This window comes from Mus musculus, chromosome 8 (genome assembly GCF_000001635.26).
Source record: "Mus musculus strain C57BL/6J chromosome 8, GRCm38.p6 C57BL/6J".
Classification (NCBI taxonomy): domain Eukaryota; kingdom Metazoa; phylum Chordata; class Mammalia; order Rodentia; family Muridae; genus Mus; species Mus musculus.
The window spans coordinates 87,898,387-87,916,928 of record NC_000074.6 but is presented as its reverse complement, the minus strand read 5'-3'; the positions used below and the strand labels follow the sequence as shown (position 1 = coordinate 87,916,928).

General features: G+C 49.7%; 1 protein-coding gene across 7 annotated transcripts in view; it reads left to right on the top strand.

Moving 5' to 3' along the window:
* Positions 1-18,542, top strand: part of Zfp423 (zinc finger protein 423) — a 300,244-nt gene that overhangs the window by 45,125 nt on the left and 236,577 nt on the right. For all 7 annotated transcript variants that reach the window (XM_030243876.1, NM_033327.2, XM_011248560.3 and 4 more), the window contains one exon: positions 12,381-12,440. In XM_030243876.1, the coding sequence (XP_030099736.1) occupies positions 12,381-12,440 (60 nt within the window). The remainder of the gene's footprint in view (positions 1-12,380; positions 12,441-18,542) is intronic.

The window sequence follows — 18,542 nt, the reverse complement described above, 5'->3', positions numbered from 1 at the left end:
GTCTGTAGGGGAAGGCGCTGGAGGCAGGGGAACAAGGCTTAGTGGGCATTGATCTTGGATGGAGAGAGGTTTCAGAAGGTGCAGGAAAACATTACAGCAAGCATGATTGCAACTGTAGGAGAGTCTGGTCTCTGCAGCCAGGACTGGTCTGTTCTGTACTCCCAGTCTGGCTGAGCAACCTCTGACCTGCCCTTTGATGTCTTCTGACATGGCCTTTGGTGGCTGGCTCCCTGGTTGGACTGCTGAGGGTGAGCGTGAAGTGAACTAGCATCCAAAATGATCCCAGCCTGGTGCTTGGTAGTAGCAGCATCACCCAAGGATGTTCTGTGCCTCATCTTGAGTGTTTCCTTGAGCCAGGCTGGTCTGACCTACATAGCTACTAGATGACAAGATGGTCTTCTTTCTCCATTTAACGTATCTGTGTTGAGTCTATGGCTCAGGAGTCGGATCCCAGCCTGCTGGGTTTCCATCAGACTAACTGGTCCTGCCTTTCAGGTCTGGGGAGAGAAATCTGGCTGGGGGACTGCATCTGCCCAGGTATCTTCTGGGTGGTAGGGGAGTTGTCAGGGCTTTCTTCCAGGCAGGGGAGTCAGTGTCAGGCCTGGTGGCTTCTGGCCCCCTGGCAGGAGCTAGATAGAGCACCTGTCTCAGCAGGTCAGTTGGAGTTTGTCCTCAGGCACATTGCGTTGGTCCCAGGGCTGCAACAGCTGGGAAAGGGATCCAAGGTCTTGTTAGTGCTCTTCTTGCCTTGTGCCTGTGGCATGCTCTTGGCAGGGCAGAGATGGGATCAGGACAGCTTCTCTGTCCCAGGGGTCTCGGGACCTTAAGGGGATGGTTGATGATGGCCTTTCCATCCTCAGAGGAAGGGAGGAAGTGACTGTATTAGACTCTTGGCATCGTGCCTGGGTCCCCTAATCGCCAAACCAGAGTCTATGATCAGAAATGACTACCACAGCTGGTGCGTGTCAAGAAGAATGTGAGGGACTGTGGCAGAGCCTGGTCTTGACCTGGAGCCAAGGCTGGGTTGCGCATCTGTGCGCCTCAGTGTGTGACACAATGGTGTGACGTGGGACACGTGACCTGTGACATGACCCATGATACTGCCCATCCTGACTCAGCGTTCTGAGGAATCAAATGTTCTTGGATGGGAGTAATGTGGTAGCCATGTTTGCTCGCTTGGTGTCCTTTGCTGAGATCAGCTGCTCCACCCATCCTGTCATCCCTCATTAGGTCTTTCCACTGTACCCCAGGTGCCAAACCCTGACTCCCACCTCACAACCCTGGTATCTCCTCACAAGATCTCTTAGGGTCAATACTAGTGTGGCCCTTGTTTGACCTTGTCTAGAAAATGGAGACATAGAGAGGTGTCCTGCAAGCCAGGTACCCACAGTTGTTAGTACCAGAGGCTAAAGCCTAACTACCAACCTTGTGCTCAGTGGTGTTCAAGTCCTGCCCACAAGTCCTGAACCGGCCAGACATACCCAGTGTGCTTCCCTGCCAAAGTATGAACAAGGATCGGACACTGCAGATGCAGGGAACAGGCTGTGTTGGGGACAGGGTCAGGGTCACCAGGTCTTAGATTCTACTGTAAAGACCCTTCTTTTGTACTCCTTGGGATGAGGAGCTCGAAGCCATTATGGCTTCTTTCTATACTGTCTCCTTTCTCTGCCTGTGGATACTGAGCCTCCTTCTGCATTTACTTACCAAGGTGTCTGAGCCCCTGAGTGTTGAAGAGCTAGGAATGGGGTGGGGGCCAGTGCAGGGGGGCATTGCCACCTGCAGGGAGTGGCTCCCAAGTGGAGTTTTGGCATGGGGATGTCCCTGTCATGAGGGAAGGTGGGAAGAGTAGGGCTCTGGCTCTGTGACTGTCAGCTTTAGATGAAGGGCTGTGCTCTGCCATTTTGGGAGAACTTACATGGCCAAGGGTGTGCGGAAACATTCATTGCCCCCTGGGTGGTCTTGGGTGGACACTGCATCACTAATGTCTTTGTCCTGATCCTGGGTAGCATGCTTCAGATGCCACGGGGATAGAACACCAAACTTAGTTCAGAAGAACAGGAATAGGGCCTTTTCAGATTAGAGAATCTACCCAGGGAATCCCCTCTGCTTACAGGAAGCCTGGCATGCTGCTGAGGGTGGGGGAAGGTGGCTGTGTCACGTGACTCTCCTCTCCTTTGGGCTCTGTCATCAAGGGGGCCTGGGCATGTCTTGATTCCCCTATGGCTGGTCACCTAAAGCTCTCTGATGCTGGGCTCATAGAGAGGAATGCCTGAGACGCTGGCCAGGGGGAGCAAGGCACTGTGTGGGGGCACACAGTACTCCTGTATGAGCTGTAAGCCTTCCCCCAGCCCCAAGGGCCATCCCTGCCAGCAGTGGGCCAGATGTCTTCTTGGAGGGTGGACGAGAGCGTCTGTGTGGGTGTCTTCTCGTGATGTGTGGGCTGCTGTGTTTTGAAGGGAGCCAAGCTGATTTTTCCTGTTCCATCTTACTGCTGTCCAAAGCTGAAAGTTAAATAAACACAGCCAAGTATTATCATAGGACACAAGAAAAATGAACTTGGTCTCTCTAGGCTGCTCACATCTGGCACAGTTTGGGTCTTTCAGTGCTGTGGGATGAGACAGACATGGGTGTAGGGATACTGTGTGGCCCTCACCCTGTGTCTGGCTCTCTCAGGACTTTCTGAGGGCTGCAGCAGACATTTTCCCTTCAGCCTCAGTCTTCCCCACCCACACACTCCTGAGGTCTTACTTGACTAGATTTCCCATGAGCTTTCCTGAGGCCCAGGCTGTTTGGTCCAGCCTAGATGAATACACAGTTTGTGAAATGGCCTATGCTTCCCAGCCGAATACTGAGCCCTGGTGCAGGGAGAGGACCATATGTGTCTGTCTTCTTTCCTTTTTCCCAAGGGCTGAGGTAAGTAGGTGGTGAACCACTCGCCTGCCTCCCTGCCCAGCACTGCCGTTGGTTTGCAACCGGGCTGTCACTTTGTTTAGATTGGATGGTGGGTTCCTGCACTCCATACAGCACCAGTGACGTCACACTCCTCTCCACATCTGTGACATGCCCAGCTCTTCTGGGTTTGTATTCATAGTCACACTCGTGTCTATCAGTTTGATTCACACTCATTCAACTATTGGAATGGGAACGGTTTCTCTGATTCTTAGTTTAAGGTATCACATAGTCTAGTCTGACCTGGAACTTGATATGTAGCCAAGGCTAGCCCTTAAATTCTTGGCAATCCTGCTTCAGTCTACAGAGTCCTTGGCTCATAAGCTTCCACTCTGGCTCAGGAAAAACATTGCTTTTGATGTCTGTTCTAAGAAGTATTAAGACTTAGCCGGGCGTGGTGGCGCACGCCTTTAATCCCAGCACTTGGGAGGCAGAGGCAGGCTGATTTCTGAGTTCGAGGCCAGCCTGGTCTACAAAGTGAGTTCTAGGACAGCCAAGGCCACACAGAGAAACCCTGTGTCAAAAAAACTAAAATAAGCAGCAGCAGCAGCAGCAGCAGCAGCACCAAGGATTAAGACCTAACGTGAACAGTGTGTGAAGGGAAGCTAAGGGATGTTTGGAAGTGGGAGCTTGGAGACAGAACGGTACTATAGCATAACAGCAGTGTGTGTGCGCTTGAGCTCGTGTGAGCACGGGTGTGCACGTGTAGACCTAGGCTTGGTGGCAGTGTGGGAAATGCCCATCACCTAGGAGTTCCCTGCTGCAAGGCTGTCGCTGCTAGCCAGTGTGTGCTCCTCGCCCTTGGCATGGGTGCCGAATGTAGTGAAGCTTTTCAGAGATCTTGTAGATTTTGTGCAGGTTTGGGTGAAGAAAGCCTTGTCAGGGTGCAAGCAGCGGGCATGTGGAAGCTTGGGTCCCTGAAGGGCGTTCCATGGGCGTGGCTATCACTGGGGGATGGGAAAGGGGCGGAGTGGGGAAGGGGGAGTAACACACTTGTGTCCATGAAATCTCCCCCTCCCAAATCAGACTTAATAAAAAATACTAACTTCTAATTACCCCTACCCTGGACCCATGTCCAGAATTTTGGAATGTAGAAATGGGAGCTATGGTGGACGCTAGCTGTAACAGCCTTACAGGAGGGAACCCCTAGGTGGTGGGCGTCTCCCACCCTTCTACCAAGCATAGGTAGACAGACTTTTGTGGGAAATGTGAAAGGATGGAAGACCAGTTCCCATGTGGTCAACACTAGCACCCCACCCTTTTCAGAGAGGTCAAATTATGTACTTTATACCACACAATTGGAGAAAGGGGCAATAAGAGAAAAGAGATGAAGGCAGGGTTGTATGCCCCAGCTGGTGAAAACATACCCCGCCCCACCCCATGTGCCCATGTGAGCATGCTCCATCCTGTGTGCGCACACACATATCAGTTTCCAATCAGAGCCTCAGTTTCCTCTTTGTGGGTGTTTAAAATAGATCACATGTATCGCAAGGCTTCGACATTCATTCATGGTGTGTTAGCACAGAGGCCAAGTTGTTAAGAGCTCATAAAAATGTACTAGTCTCTACTTTATGATGCCTTTCTTCAAACAGAGGTAGAAAAAAAGAACTCTCCCCTTCTTCCTTTCTATCCTGAATTGCTACAGTTCTGAGTGAGTGTAGGTCGCTTCCACCCCGCACATGGGGCTGGGATCCTGGAATGCGCGTGGATCTGTATAGTCTTGGTTCTTGCCTTTTGCGGTACACAACTGGTACCTCCTTACAGCCCTGTATGTGAATGACCCGTGCCCATCTAAATAATGCTCTGATGTCTTCCATGCTGCCTGTCATCCTTCAGAGGTAGGCAGCTAGCAGGGGAGACCCCTGGGTAACCGTCAAAACAATGCAGTCATGTTACGTCACGAATGCATGTTTGTGTATGCATGTTGCGAGCCAGTGAGAACACACAGAGATGACCCCACGAGAGGAAATACATTTAGAAGATGGCCAACCAACCACTGCAGGGACTGGATCAGATAGGAGGGCAACCACCAGGGCCTGTGCAGTCAGCTCCCCAGGGAGGGGGAACAAAGAGGAATTCTGCTTAGTGTCACCCACTCTCTGGAGACACTAAGCCAAACTCCTTGCCTGGGCTATTTCTCTTTGTTTTTCCAAATGAATGAGAGTTTTATTGCCCTCACTTTACGATGTGGAAATTAAGCCTGAAAGAGGTAAAGTTATTGCTTGGGGTCACACTGTAAGCCAGAGAGAGCTTATGATTGACTTTCTGGCAGCATCTTCTCTGCAAGTCTTGGGACAGAGGAGTCTCAGCTCCACCTTCTCAATCAGCCCCTGTCTTTCTGGGAAGGTGCAGACATTCTGGGAAGCTTGGATAGTAACTGCCCCCACACTTGCCGAGAGAGGCAGCTAGGACGGGGCCGAGAGGCAAGCTTTAAGTTGTGAAGACAGGCCCCGACTCAAATATAGACTCCATTGCTTGTATGATGTGGCTAACCAAATGCATCCAGGTTCTGTTTTCTCATTGGGAAATTGGGGACCCAAATATTAGGGCTGTTGGGAAGACTTAAAGCCTGAGGCCAAAATCATAGCGAAGGGTCAAAGGTCAATGTCTAGTCCTTTTTTTTTTCCTGGTTATACTCAGTACTTCATTCCAAGAGAGAAAAGCAAGCACACTGACAACAAGCAAGCACATGGCCCCAATAGGGCCGAGTCTTTGTTCTAGAAATCCTGCTTCTGAGAACTAATCTTAAGAGTCATAGTACAGTCTCATGGCCAGGCCTGATGCTTGTGAATGTTTGATGCAGCCTAGATAGTCACTGGCAGTGGGGAACAGGTGAAGCCACCCAGACATCTAGCAACACCGGACTTGTTAGATTAGTCCCCGTGGTAGGACCCATCGTAGCAGTTGTCTCCGTCTACTCACGATTTGGTGGGAAAAGATGTTGGCTGTGTTCACTCATGCTGAGGTCCGAATCCTGCTCCAGCCTTCTGCAAAGTTGTAACAAAGTGTCTAAGCCTGAGAAGTTGCTCTTCTTTGAGTTCCTTGATGTTTAACTGTTCAATATACCTGATTTACACATTGTATACGTATGTATTCAGTTTTATAAACGTATCCAGGAAATGTTTATAAAAAGAAGAGGTGCTAATTCTTGGGAACAGTTACAAAAAGCTAGGGGCTCTTGAATTCTCTGCTTAAGCATCTGACAGTTGCTCACAAGCAAGTGGGGGGCAGGGTAGGTATCATGAGCTGAGGGAGTGGACAGGGAGCGATTCTGTGTCCCCTCAGCACCTTGCTGCTCTGCTTTTCTGCTCCCGGAGGTGCCTGCTGATGCAGTGAGCCTTTCCCTCTTCTTCCCCAGCCTGCCGCTCAGCGTGTGTGTGTGTGTGTGTGTGTGTGTGTGTGTGTGTGTGTGTGTGGTGGGGAGTAAGGGTGGGGAAGTTCCGTGCCTGGAGAATCTATATGTCACAGGCAGTGACGGCCACTGCAAATGCGAACCTTTGCTTCCTTGAGAGCCACCCACTGAACACTTCCCAGCAAGCCACAGTCTCACTTGCACATGGCTTCTCATATTGCCTTAAGGGGCTGGTGCACTACTACGAGACACCCAAGAGTTGAAGCCTTTCCATAGGATATTCTGGATCTGAAGATGCCCTATATTATTGGGCTGTTGAGCCAGTGGTTTGATACCTCCTGCACCTGTCAGACTAGCCTAGAGAAGTACAGATTCCTGAGGCTATCTCAAGGTTGCCAGGATGAGGCTCTGTGCTTGTGATGTTGCAGACGTGGCGTGACTGCTCTTGCTGCATGCAATATTACCGTGGCTTCCTGGGGCTCCCTTCCTTGCCAGAAATGGGGCGAGTAAGGAACTTCCGTGTGGCAGGCTGGAGGATGAAGGGGATCAGGTGTTGGATGACTACCGTGGTGCCAGATACTGTGGTCCTGCACAGGCTGGCTTTCCCTGCTACTGTGGTCGTGTGTGTGTGTGTGTGTGTGTATGTGTGTGTGTTTTCTTCCCCATTCTCCCCTTTCACCCCCATCACCATAGGCTAGCCTGCGGTTCTCCTGTCTCAGTCTCCTGAAGCCTGGGATGACAGGTGTGTACTTCTGTGCCTGGCTAGTTGTCTTCATCTTAGAAAATGAGCAGAGATGATACAGAGCATAGGGTAACAGGTTGGGAGTGACACTTGTTACGAACTTGAACATCACACAGTTTCAGAAGGACCACACTAGGCCAAACAGTTCCATGAGGTTTATTGGGAGAGAGAAGGGCAAGGTGGCAGCAGAAAGAGAATGGGGGGAGAGATCAGAGGGACCTTTCTTTATATATGAGTGATGATGTAATCACAGGTAAAGGGGGGAAGTGAGCCAAGTGGATTCTGGGAATATGGTGGCTGTTGCCTTGGCAACAGGTGTTGGGGGGGTCGCCTATGTGATGTCACGGGTTTCTGGAGGTCCTGATACCAACACTTGTGCTGTTTCTAGGCTCCCCTGAGGGTCTAGCTGGTGCAGGGGGACTTGGAGAGGGGTCTGGAGGGAGCCTCTGCTCGGCTGGGTGCTTGGTTTGTTCTTGAACATGGTCTTCTTTTCTGGAAGCTCAATTTTAGAGGTGATCACGGGCTGGGTACTTTCGTACAATCTGGACAAGGAATCTATCATGCTTTTGTGTAGAGGAATGCATAATCTTTTTCCCTGAGCATCCTCAGTCTGGCACCATGGTTCACTGCTTGGTGAACATGATAGTTTATATTTCAGCTTCATTTTATGACTTTTGCTTGGACTTTTGTACAAGGCACAGCCTGCACACCTACACACACAGTAGGCCAGGATCTCAGTTGGTTTATGTGGTGCTGGCAAGCAGCCTCTGGGCTCCCACACACTTGGCGTGTGTCCTGTCTCTGAGCCCCATTCTCAGCCCTGGGTGCTTTCCCCTGAGCTGCCCAGCTCTCCTTATGCTTGTCAGTGAGACTCTGGGCACTAAAGTAACTTCTCGGAGCCTGACCTGGTGTGGGTGACATGGCTTCTCTCAAGATGAGCTTGTCTGGCTTACCACTTCCTGTGGGAATGGGGGACTCTCAGGAGCCTCTTTGTAGCCAAGGTGAGTCCAGCTCCCTTGCTAGGGTAGAGTGGTCTCTGGGTTCAGAGGAAACTGAAGGATGTTTACTAAGACCCTGGAAGCATGACTGACCCAGAGTGAAAACAAAACAAACAAACAAACAAACAAAAACTCTCCAAAGAGTACAGGAGTTCTTGACCTTGTTGGCAGACATTTGTGGAGAGAACATTTTCCTAGATAATGTTTGGTGAAAATGATCTTTTCCTACGAAAAATGCCCAACATGCAGGCTCTTAGGAGCTAAATGTGTCTGTCCTGTCCTCTCTCGTCTCTGTAAGCACTGGCCTGGGATGAATGGGTTCTGGTGCTAAGTGGGCTCTGGGCTCAGCCAGCTTTCCCTTTCCTCCTTCTCTTCTTGAGGCCATTGCCTTAGCCTGTGACAACACAGGTCCTTTCTGACTTTGCCACAGCTCGGAGGGAGGGAAAGCCCCGTTGAGTTAGCATGCTGCTGGGCTAGAGGGTGATTGTTCATTCTCCTCACCTCTGCCCCACTTTCTGCATCTTCTTCTGCATCTAGTGTCTTCTCTTCTTGTTCCCTGAGGTGTTGGGACGGCCTTGCCCTCCGGAGGAGGACACTGCTCTCCAGCCGGGAGCAAGCATCTTACACTGGTGCCCACCTGCTTTAACACACCGATATTTTACTGAGGTTTGTGGTTCAGAGGCCAGCACACAAGGTCCTGTGTCTGCCTGGTATATCTGGAGCTGCAAGTATACATGGCCCAGACTCTACATATCCCAGAGGAGGAATTATAGAGACAGCATTTGGTGGGACCCACCCATTCCCATGGTTAAGTTAGCCGTTGACCCCACAGCCGAGAAAGAACTCGGGCTTCTGCTGTTTTAAGCTCTTACAGAGCTTTAGGATTCTTCTTAGCACCTCCCACCCCGAGGCATTGATCAGAGCTACCCTTGAATTGCTGCCACCAGACCGGTGCCCCTAAGAGGCTTCCCAGTCCTTTCCTAGTCCCTTCTCTTCCATTATTAAGAATTCTGGTTCACACACCGTGCTGGAACCTCCTGGAATGTCAGAAATGACTACTCCACTGTGTCAGAGTAGCTGCTATTGGGTTATCTCTCAGAGCACCATTCCTTGAAGCCATACTTGAGGGCCTGAGTGGGGCCAGTGCTTACAGGCTCCCCAGCATTTTGTTCCAGTGCAGCTGAAAGTCCAACATTCCCCACATCTGCTGAGGCTAAGCCATGCAGGCTGAATGCCTCATGGGCCCTGCCTTGCAGGGACAACTGTGTGCCTGGGGCTGCCTTCCCAAAGCTGGGTTCAGAACAGAGCTCTGTTCCAGCAGACTGGCATGGGGGGCGGGTGCTAATTCTGTGGGGGCAGTGCCTTGTTTACCTATTGATTCAGATGTTTGTTCTGTCTGCTGTCTGCATTGAGTTAGGCATTGGTATTAGCAGCAAAGAGATGGCAGGCGTATGCCCTGTAATGAGGTAGACTGAAGCTCAGGAGATGGGAGGTGGACTACTGAGTAGAGCCAAGACTCTGGGGAGCTGAGCAGTGGGGGAACTAAGAGATGAGCTCTTATGGAGTTGATACCCTTGGGTGGGGAGAGGCTGGCCCAGCTGTCTGTCACGTCACCTTGGGCAAGTCCAGTCTTCCTGTATCCCATAGCCCCCCGTGAGTGGTTGTTGTATTCATCCTCTTGGACACAGGACCCTGGGCATCCCCTGCCTGAATCTGAAATGGAGCTAGTTTGTGGGATCAAAAGAGAAACCTGTGGGGCTGGTGAGATGGCTCAGTGGGTAAGAGCACCCGACTGCTCTTCCGAAGGTCAGGAGTTCAAATCCCAGCAACCACATGGTGGCTCACAACCATCCGTAACGAGATCTGGCGCCCTCTTCTGGAGTGTCTGAAGACAGCTTCAGTGTACTTACATATAATAAATAAATCTTTAAAAAAAAAAAAAAAAAAAAAAAAAGAGAAACCTGTGAGACAAAACTACCCTAGTGCCCGTTGCCACCAGAGATGACTGATGGGATAGGGAGGAGGAGAGATTGAGATCTTTTAAAAGGTAACAGCAGCTCTTACTTATGCAAACGGGACTGTAGAATCTCTGGAGCTCCTCCTACAGGGGCTTCTTCCTACAGGCGACTGCTTGAGGCTACATCATGTGCCCTGTCTGTGAATTCAGCTCCTCCTAGGCCTCTCTGTTCCTGTAGACCCCATACTGGATGCTGGGCATGGCCAGAGGTCTTGGTTGTAGTGATGTTAGATCTCATAAACGTGTTACTGGGGAGGTCTCTAGAAAGCGTCACTTCCGGATGATGGGTAGTCCCCATGGTATGCTGCTAAGCTCTGACATTTCATTGATTGGCCATCCCTGACATGCTTAGCTCACATGGGTTCTTTGTGCCTTTGCAATAGAATTCTAGTTTAAGGATATGGGGGCTCATATCCTGGGGTCCTTGCCCCCCCCAGAACAGTCCCCCCAGTTCCCCAGTCAGCACCTGGTATATTTTCTTTTCTGTTCCTGCTGTCCTTGTTGGTCATGTTGGAAAAGCAAACTGGAGTGCAGAGACTGGCCAGGTTGGAAGCCATGTTCTCACAGCTTTGGACAGTACTGAGCCTTAAGTAGGATGGGACAGGTGGAGCCTATCTCCTTCTCATTAAGAATTCTCTTCCTCCTACCCCTGTAGTCCCGGGTCTCCAGGACAGAGTAGTTCTAGGTCCCTTGCCCCCACGAGGTAGGATTTGGGAGATGTGCTCATGTTTGCTTTCTTTTATAGCTGATGCTGGCTTTTCTTGTGTGACCATCCTCCAGGTCAGGGGCTTGGGAACTCAACAGCCTTGAGTAGACTTGAGGACAGGACTAGTGAGGACCACAGCCAGCCTGCTCCCTCTTCTCACTGGGTGACTTCTCAGCATACTGTCTCCCTTGCATTTGAGCTGGCTAGGATTCTAGACGTGCTCTTGGTGCCGTGGTTTATAGAGGACCTCTTTTGTCGTGGACTACCTTGAGTTGGGGCCTAACATTGGCACAGGCTCTCGTTAACTGTGAGACTTTAGGTGCTCCCCAGCCGAGGAGCACTGAGAACAGTGAACACCCAGCTTTTCCAGTTATCAAGGAAAGAGAGGTGGGTGGCTCAGGTCCCTTCAGCGTGCATGTGTGCAGAGCTGCAGAGCCTGTTAAATCTGAAAAACATGTGTGCACATTTTTGACTTAAACAAAGTTCCATTTACAAAGTCCATAACCCAGCTTTAATATTATTATGTGTTCCAGACTGGGACTGGTTCCAGGGCGAGAGTGCTATTACGCTGTATAGTGTTTCTCCCCTGTTCCCCACCAGCCTGGTCTCAAGTGCTGGGGTCTGGGGTAGGGGAGACTCCATCCCCATCAAGCCTCATTCTGTGGGGTCCAGGTTCAAGTGGGGGAAGGCGAATTCCCTTGCCATGTTGCCAGCCAATGAACTGCAATGATTCTATCTGCGAGGCTGGGGAGAGTGGGCCTTTGTGTGTCCAGAGGTCTGTCTGTAGGGCATAACTCCAAGTGCAGAGCTTTCCCAACCTCTCAGGACCACTATATCTGCTCTTTACCATTACCAAGGTAGCCTTGCATCTCAGTGGTAGGCAATGTGGGCTTTGATAGGAGAAAATGCCTGCAAGATTAGGGACTGTTCTGAGTTCTGCCTCATTTCTGTGGGTGGCAGTTATTTTGCTCGTGAGTGGAAACTATGTACTAATGGTTGTAGCACTGAATAGAAAAAGCTTCTGATGTCTGTATGGAGGCAGTGCTGGGATTGATTAGTGATGTCTGCCAGGTTGCAGGGCTGTGGAAACATAGTGGAGACAGTACTTACCCGCCGTTCATGTTTGATTCGTTTTATTATTTATAATCTCTGTGTGTGTGTACATGTGTATGTGTAGGACAAAGAGTGACATTGGGAGTTGGTCCTTGCTATTTATCTTGTTTGAGACAGAATCTCTTGTTTGCCATTGTGTCCATCAGGCTACCAGACCTATGAGCTGCTGGAAATTTCCCGTCTTCGCCTCCACTCTCATAAAAGCACTTGGATTAGAGATACACGCTATGGTGTCCAGCTTTGTGTGGGTTCTGGGGACTCGAACTCAGGTCCTCATGCTTGCATGACAGTACTTTATCCACTGATCCTGGTCCTGTGCCTTATTCTGATCACCATTGCATCTCTGTGAGACCAACAAATTTGTAGGTTTTGTGCCCCCCCCTTGCCCCCGTGGATAGCATATAAATACTCCCACAGGGCTCCCATCTTCTCTGACCTGTGTCTTACCCCATGACCCGTGTATGCAGCTTCCAAACTCACAGCCCTTCTTTCTTCTCTTCCAGTTGAAGAGGGGGAGGCCTCGGACTTCTCGCTGGCCTGGGATTCCTCTGTGGCAGCAGCAGGTAAGTGCCAAGGGGCTGGTGGAACATTGCTGGGGGTTTTGAGGGAGCAGCCCAGGGAGTCAGAAAGCCACTCGACTGGTTATGAAAACGCTATTCTTTCTTCATGTTGCATTCCTGTGTCTAGTCCAGACTTCCCCATACAACACGATTATATATCTATTCCATATGGCCAGTAAAACTCATTCCATATGGAGACAAGCATACCCTGCTCCTCCCAGGGGCCAAGGTTCCATCCTCTGAGTAAGTTAGATGGATGGTGAGTCTTCCCCCAATGCCAGGCTTGGCGTCGTCAACTCTGACTGCCACTAACAGCCTTGCCAAACACATTGACTAGAAGCTACTTTAATAGAGTGGAGCTCCAACAGAACCCAGCATTCCTGTCTTGCCCCTGGGGTGGACGGTCAGACCTGGCTCTGCCTTTGGAGAGAGGTAATGGGGGAGCAAGGTCCGATGTGTGAGGTGTGTGAAGCACTGTAGGGTGCTGGGTGACATGGCCATCGGTGACATGGCCATCGGGGGCACTTGGGTTTTCTACCTCAGCACTTTGTCCTCTCAGCTACCTGAGCAAAGTGGCTGATGGGTGAGCTATTTTGAACTGGTAACCCTCTCTATGGCCCTCAGGTCTGGAGACTGAACCTGGCTTTGGTAGCCTGGAGCTCTGGAGTAGCTCTTGCTTTCAGCCAGAGCCTCCCTAAGTTGGGTCTTTGTTCTTTGTCTGGCAGGTGACAGGTTTCTTTTCCTTGTCCCTCTCAGCCAACTTGTGCCAGGTGTATGTGTCCCTGAATTCTACAGTCGCCTTCAGATTCATGGGGAGCCCAAGGCCTGCTCAGTCTTGCCAGATGAGTCCTATCAGATAGTTGTTACACCCAGTCCTCTCTTTTTGTTGTGGAAACTGAGGCAAGAGGGTGTGACATTGGGCACACGTGTCAGTTCTGTACACATTTGACATCTATGATTGAACATCTAATTGGTGACTTTGTAGCCATACATGGCTTAGGACACAGCTCACTTAACTGAAGAAAGCGAGTTAACAAAAAAGTTTTCAGTGATAGCATGTAATACTTAGACTCTGCGAAAGCCTTTAAATTCATAGTTATTAGTGTGTGTGTGTGCATGGTGTGAGTGTGTATGTAGTGCAGGGGCTATATTGTATGTGTGGTGGTCAGAGGGCAGCATTGTGGAATTGGTTCTTCTCTTTAGAGAGTAGTTCTCAACCTTCCTAATGCTACGACCCTTTAATGCAGTTTCTCATGCTGGGGTGATCCCTGACCATACAATTATTTTTGTTGCTACTTTATAACTGTAATTTTGCTAGCGTTATGAATCGTAATGTAAATATCCGTGTTTTCCGACGGTCTCTGGCAACCCCTGGGAAAGGGTGCTCATCCCCCAGAGCGTTGCGACCCACAGAGTGAGAACTGCTGCTTTATGCCTTTGTGTAGGTTCTGGAGGTCGAAAGCAGATCTGAGGCTTGTGCGGCAAGCACGTTTTCCCACTGAGCCATCTCATTGGTGCCCCAGCAAAAAAATCTCAAAGATGGTTTTTAAATAATGGAACTGTGAAGGATGTAACAGACTGAATAGGAGAATTGGGGATTGGCTCTTGGTCCCCAGTCCCCTGCTTCTGGCCTGGTGTCTTCCCAGAAGCTCTGAGTGTTGTTTGGAGCCCACAGTGTCATGGATGACCTGGGTGTGGGATCTGTTTACAGACTTGTGAATGGTCTGTTACCCTGGTGCTTGGGGACAGAGGCTCCCTCCATGGGGGAGACTTGTTGGAAGCCTGAGCAATGGAGATGCTGCAGTCCTAGGAAAGTGGAGGCAAGGCCATGGGTCAGTGCTGGGCAGGTGGGATGGGCTGTCCTGTCTGCCTTTGTGCTGGAGAGATGTGTCCACTATGGCCGCTCAAGTACAGTAAGACTGGTCCGGACATGTTTGAGCATGCTTATAATCCTAGCACTTGGTAAGCAGAAGCAAGCGGATCTCCATGTTCAAGGTCAACATTGGCTACATGGTGAGTTCCAGGACAGCCAGGGCTATGTAGAGAGACCCCTCCCCGTATATGTATATGTATATGTATATGTATATGTATATGTATATGTATATGTATATGTATATGTATATGTATGATGTTCAGTTCCCATGTGTGGGTGGTGAACTCAGGGGTTGTGCCAGTTTCTAAGAGAGACCTGCCAAGCCTCTGATGGAGGAAGGCTGTCTTCACTTCCATGATGGAAACAGTGGTAGGATATGAGGGAAGTGGTAAGATGTTGGTTGTGATGTAGAGAAGTTCTCAGGTCCCCAGACTAAGGGCAGTGAGGCAACCCCTGGTATGCAGGAGGCAGGCCTGATATTCACTGTGCTCTGGGCGGCCACCTACATTTCTGCGATTCCACAGTGTGCTGGCCACTCTCCGTCCTCCCTGTGCTCCCAGGAGTGGTGGGAGTGTAGATTTTCCAGCTTCCACTGGAGAGCTGAGCATACACCTTGCACACTTGTGATTCACTTCTGACCCCACGGGGCCCATGACAGCCATGCTCTGTGGTTCCAGAGAACTTTAGGCCACCTGCTTGTCGATGTGGACAGGGAGTGGACAAGCAAGAGCTGGTATGGACGACTTTGCTAACTTCTCGTGCGCTGGGATGATTTTGAATAGAGCATATTTATTAGTCATGTAACTTAGTGTGTCAGTCAGTTACAGGGGACACTTTACCCTTTGGTAAAGTGACACTCTGTCCAGTGGCAGTACTGTCATTTTTCTGTCAGATGGTTATGGGGTGTCTGAGGACAAGGCTGGGCTCAGGTGATGCCACGTTGTCTAGTCATTTTCATTAAACTGAGAAGATGCCACTTGCACATAACAGCAAATGGAGACGGCTATCATTGAGGAGTATGGGGAACAGATCTCCCAGCTACCCTTAACAAGCTATTGAGACTTGCTACTCTTGTTTGCCAGATGGAGTGGGGTTGGGTTCTGGCGATACCCTTAAAGCTGCTAAATAGTGTGGTGGCCAGAGTGCTGTGGAGCAGAGACTTGACCACTGACTGGCATTTCTATAGCCAGAGCAGGCAACCTACCTTTTGCCTATCTAGCAGGAAGGCTGAGAACCAAAGGCACTTGAAAGTGGCACCCTGGCCTCTCCTGCCTCCCACTAAATGGGCCCTGTAGCTATCCCAGGGACATCTGGCCTGTTCCCTCTATGTCCTTGGTCTTGGAATGGAAAGAGATAGGGTGTTCTCCAACCTGATGAGGGGTTACCTTTTTTTCTGCCTTCGGACTGGCAAGCACAGGGCTGGTACTAGGTAGAACCCTGGCAGAGTCCTCTGTTCAGAGGTGAGGTGGCAGCTCAGCAATGTAGGGTTTTAAATGAATAGTTTCTTATGTGATTATGATCCTGTGGTCCTGGAAGGGGCGGGGGGGGGGGAGAGAGAGAGAGAGAGAGAGAGAGAGAGAGAGAGAGAGAGAATATATGTGTGTGCACACACTTGTGCATGTGGTGGTTGATATCTGGTGTTTTTATCAACTGCTCTCCACCTTATATATTGAAGCAGAGCCTTTCCCTGGAGCTCAGCTTTGATTAGTCTGAGTATACAGCTTGCTCTGAAGATTTTGTCTCCCCCTTGTGAGTGCTGGGATTGCAGGACTCTTGCCAGGCCCATCTGGCTTTACCTGGGTTGTGGGGATCCAAATTTGGGTCCTAAAGCTTGTGGGGGCTCTTTATTGGATGAGGTATCTCTCCAGGCTGAGACTGATTTTTTTCATACCCACAAAACTGAGGTGGTAGTAGAGGTGGGGTGTGTGTGTGTGTGTGTGTGTGTGTGTGTGTGTTGTTGTTGTTGTTGTATATGTATGTGATGTATGCTTGTGTGGTGTGTGTATGATATGTGTATGTGGCAAGTGTAAGTGTGTAGGGTATGGGCATGTGTGTGGGGATATGTGTATGTGATATATGTAGAATATGTATGTACTTGGGCTTTGTTTATGTAATGTGTATGTACTGAGTGTGACATATAGTGTATGTGGGGGCTTAGTGTGAGATCTGTACATAGTTTCTTCATGAGGGTGTGGGCCTGTGCTTGTGGTGTGTGTGTATATAAACTGTGTCTGAACTGTTTGTAGTGTGTGTGAGAGAGACTTTGTTATGTAGAGGCTGTGTGGAGGAGCTATATGTATATGTTTTGTGTGTGTGTGTCTGTGGTTGTAGCTGTTTATGATGTGGGGGCTCTAATGTCTGTGTGAGCTATGTGTATATTGTGTGTGGATATGGATTTTGTGAGCTATGTGTATATTGTGTGTATGGGCTGTGTGTATCTGGTGTGTATGGATTATGTTTTTTTGGTTTTTTTTTTGTTTGTTTGGTTTTGGTTTTGGTTTTTGGTTTTTCAAGACAGGGTTTCTTTGCATAACCCTGGCTGTCCTAGAACTCACTCTGTAGACCAGGCTGGCCTTGAACTCAGAAATCTGCCTGCCTCTGCCTCCCAAGGGCTGGGATTAAAGGTGTGTGCCACTACCGCTTGGCTTGGATTATGTATTACACACACACATGATGTGTTTAGGTTGTGTCTTGTGTGGGGCTATGTATATATGGTGTGTGTGAGCTATATGTGTAGTGTGTGTGTGTGTGTGTGTGTGTGTGTGTGGTATGTATGGGCTAAGTGTGTACTGTGTGAGTGATGTGTAGAGACTATGTGTGTCTTGTGTATGGACTGTGTATGTGTGTGGTATGTATGGGCTAAGTGTGTACTGTGTGAGTGATGTGTAGAGACTATGTGTGTCTTGTGTATGGACTGTGTATGTGTGTGGTATGTATGGGCTAAGTGTGTACTGTGTGAGTGATGTGTAGAGACTATGTGTGTCTTGTGTATGGACTGTGTATGTGTGTGGTATGTATGGGCTAAGTGTGTACTGTGTGAGTGATGTGTAGAGACTATGTGTGTCTTGTGTATGGACTGTGTGTTTGTGTGTGGTGTATTTTAAGAGACGTTTTAATCTGGAGAAGTTCTGAGCCTGTTTTAAACCTCCGTTGCCTCTGAGCACCTACGATGCTATGGATTCTTTTCCCTAACCCAAGGCATTCTGAATGTGATTGTGGGGGTTGGGGGGACACTATGGCCTCAGCTTGAGGTATGGACTTCTTAGGAAGGCAGATGATCTTTGTTAATAGGTGAGGCTTCTGGGAGCCACAGCCAGAGTGCCCCCTCCCACCCACCCCAAGTCCTTGAGGTGTGTCTCCGAAGATTCTGGAAGGAAAAAAGAAGGCTTCTGGTTGTGGCCCCACTTCTCCCTAGACTTCTAGATGACTTCCCCAGAGACCCTCTACTCCTCCAGACTCCTAGGTGACACACCCAGATCTCCTCCTCTTCCCAGACTCCTGGTAGCTCAACAATTGAACTCATGGATGACATGATATAGGCCCCGCTGAAGGCAGCTGTCACCCAGCTGCTGACTGCTGGGGAGTACCGGGCCTGGAATTATCCAGTCATCCGAGATCTACAGAGCGAACACGAGAGAGTTCAGTTTCAGATAAAACTGGTAGATGTTGAAAAATAGCAAGTCAGTTTTAAAAGCAGCTTTGAGATCAATTCAGTCACTTCAAGAGGCCTTTTGTGGCTCTGTCACATTCAGAGATGTATGGGACTGTTGTCATGTTGGGTAAGATACACCCCCTAAAGAAGCCTTGTACCTCTATAGCTAGTTTTCCTTCTCTTCCACCCGCCATGTTCTGGGCAGTGGCTCCGCTGCCTTCCGTTCCTCTAGATTTGCCTGCTCTGGGCATTGCCCATAGCTGCTGGTTCCCGGAGAGTGTTTGCTGAGTGGATCCACGGTGCAGATTGTTTTGCCCTCATTCCTTAGGACAGCATTGAATCCCCAGTCTAGATAGAGATCCTTTTATTTATTGTCCCTCTGCAGATCCACTCTTTCGGGTGCTCACCTAACTGGCTGCTGTGCCCAGTGCTGCTGTGAATGATCTTGTGCACGTTCCTCTTTGAACACCTGGGTTTAGCCCCAGGGGTGGAGTGGTCAGGTCCTACAGTAGTGTGGAATTGAACTTTGTGAAGTGCCTGGACTGTTCTGCAAAGCAGCTGTGCCCCTTTTACATTCCTG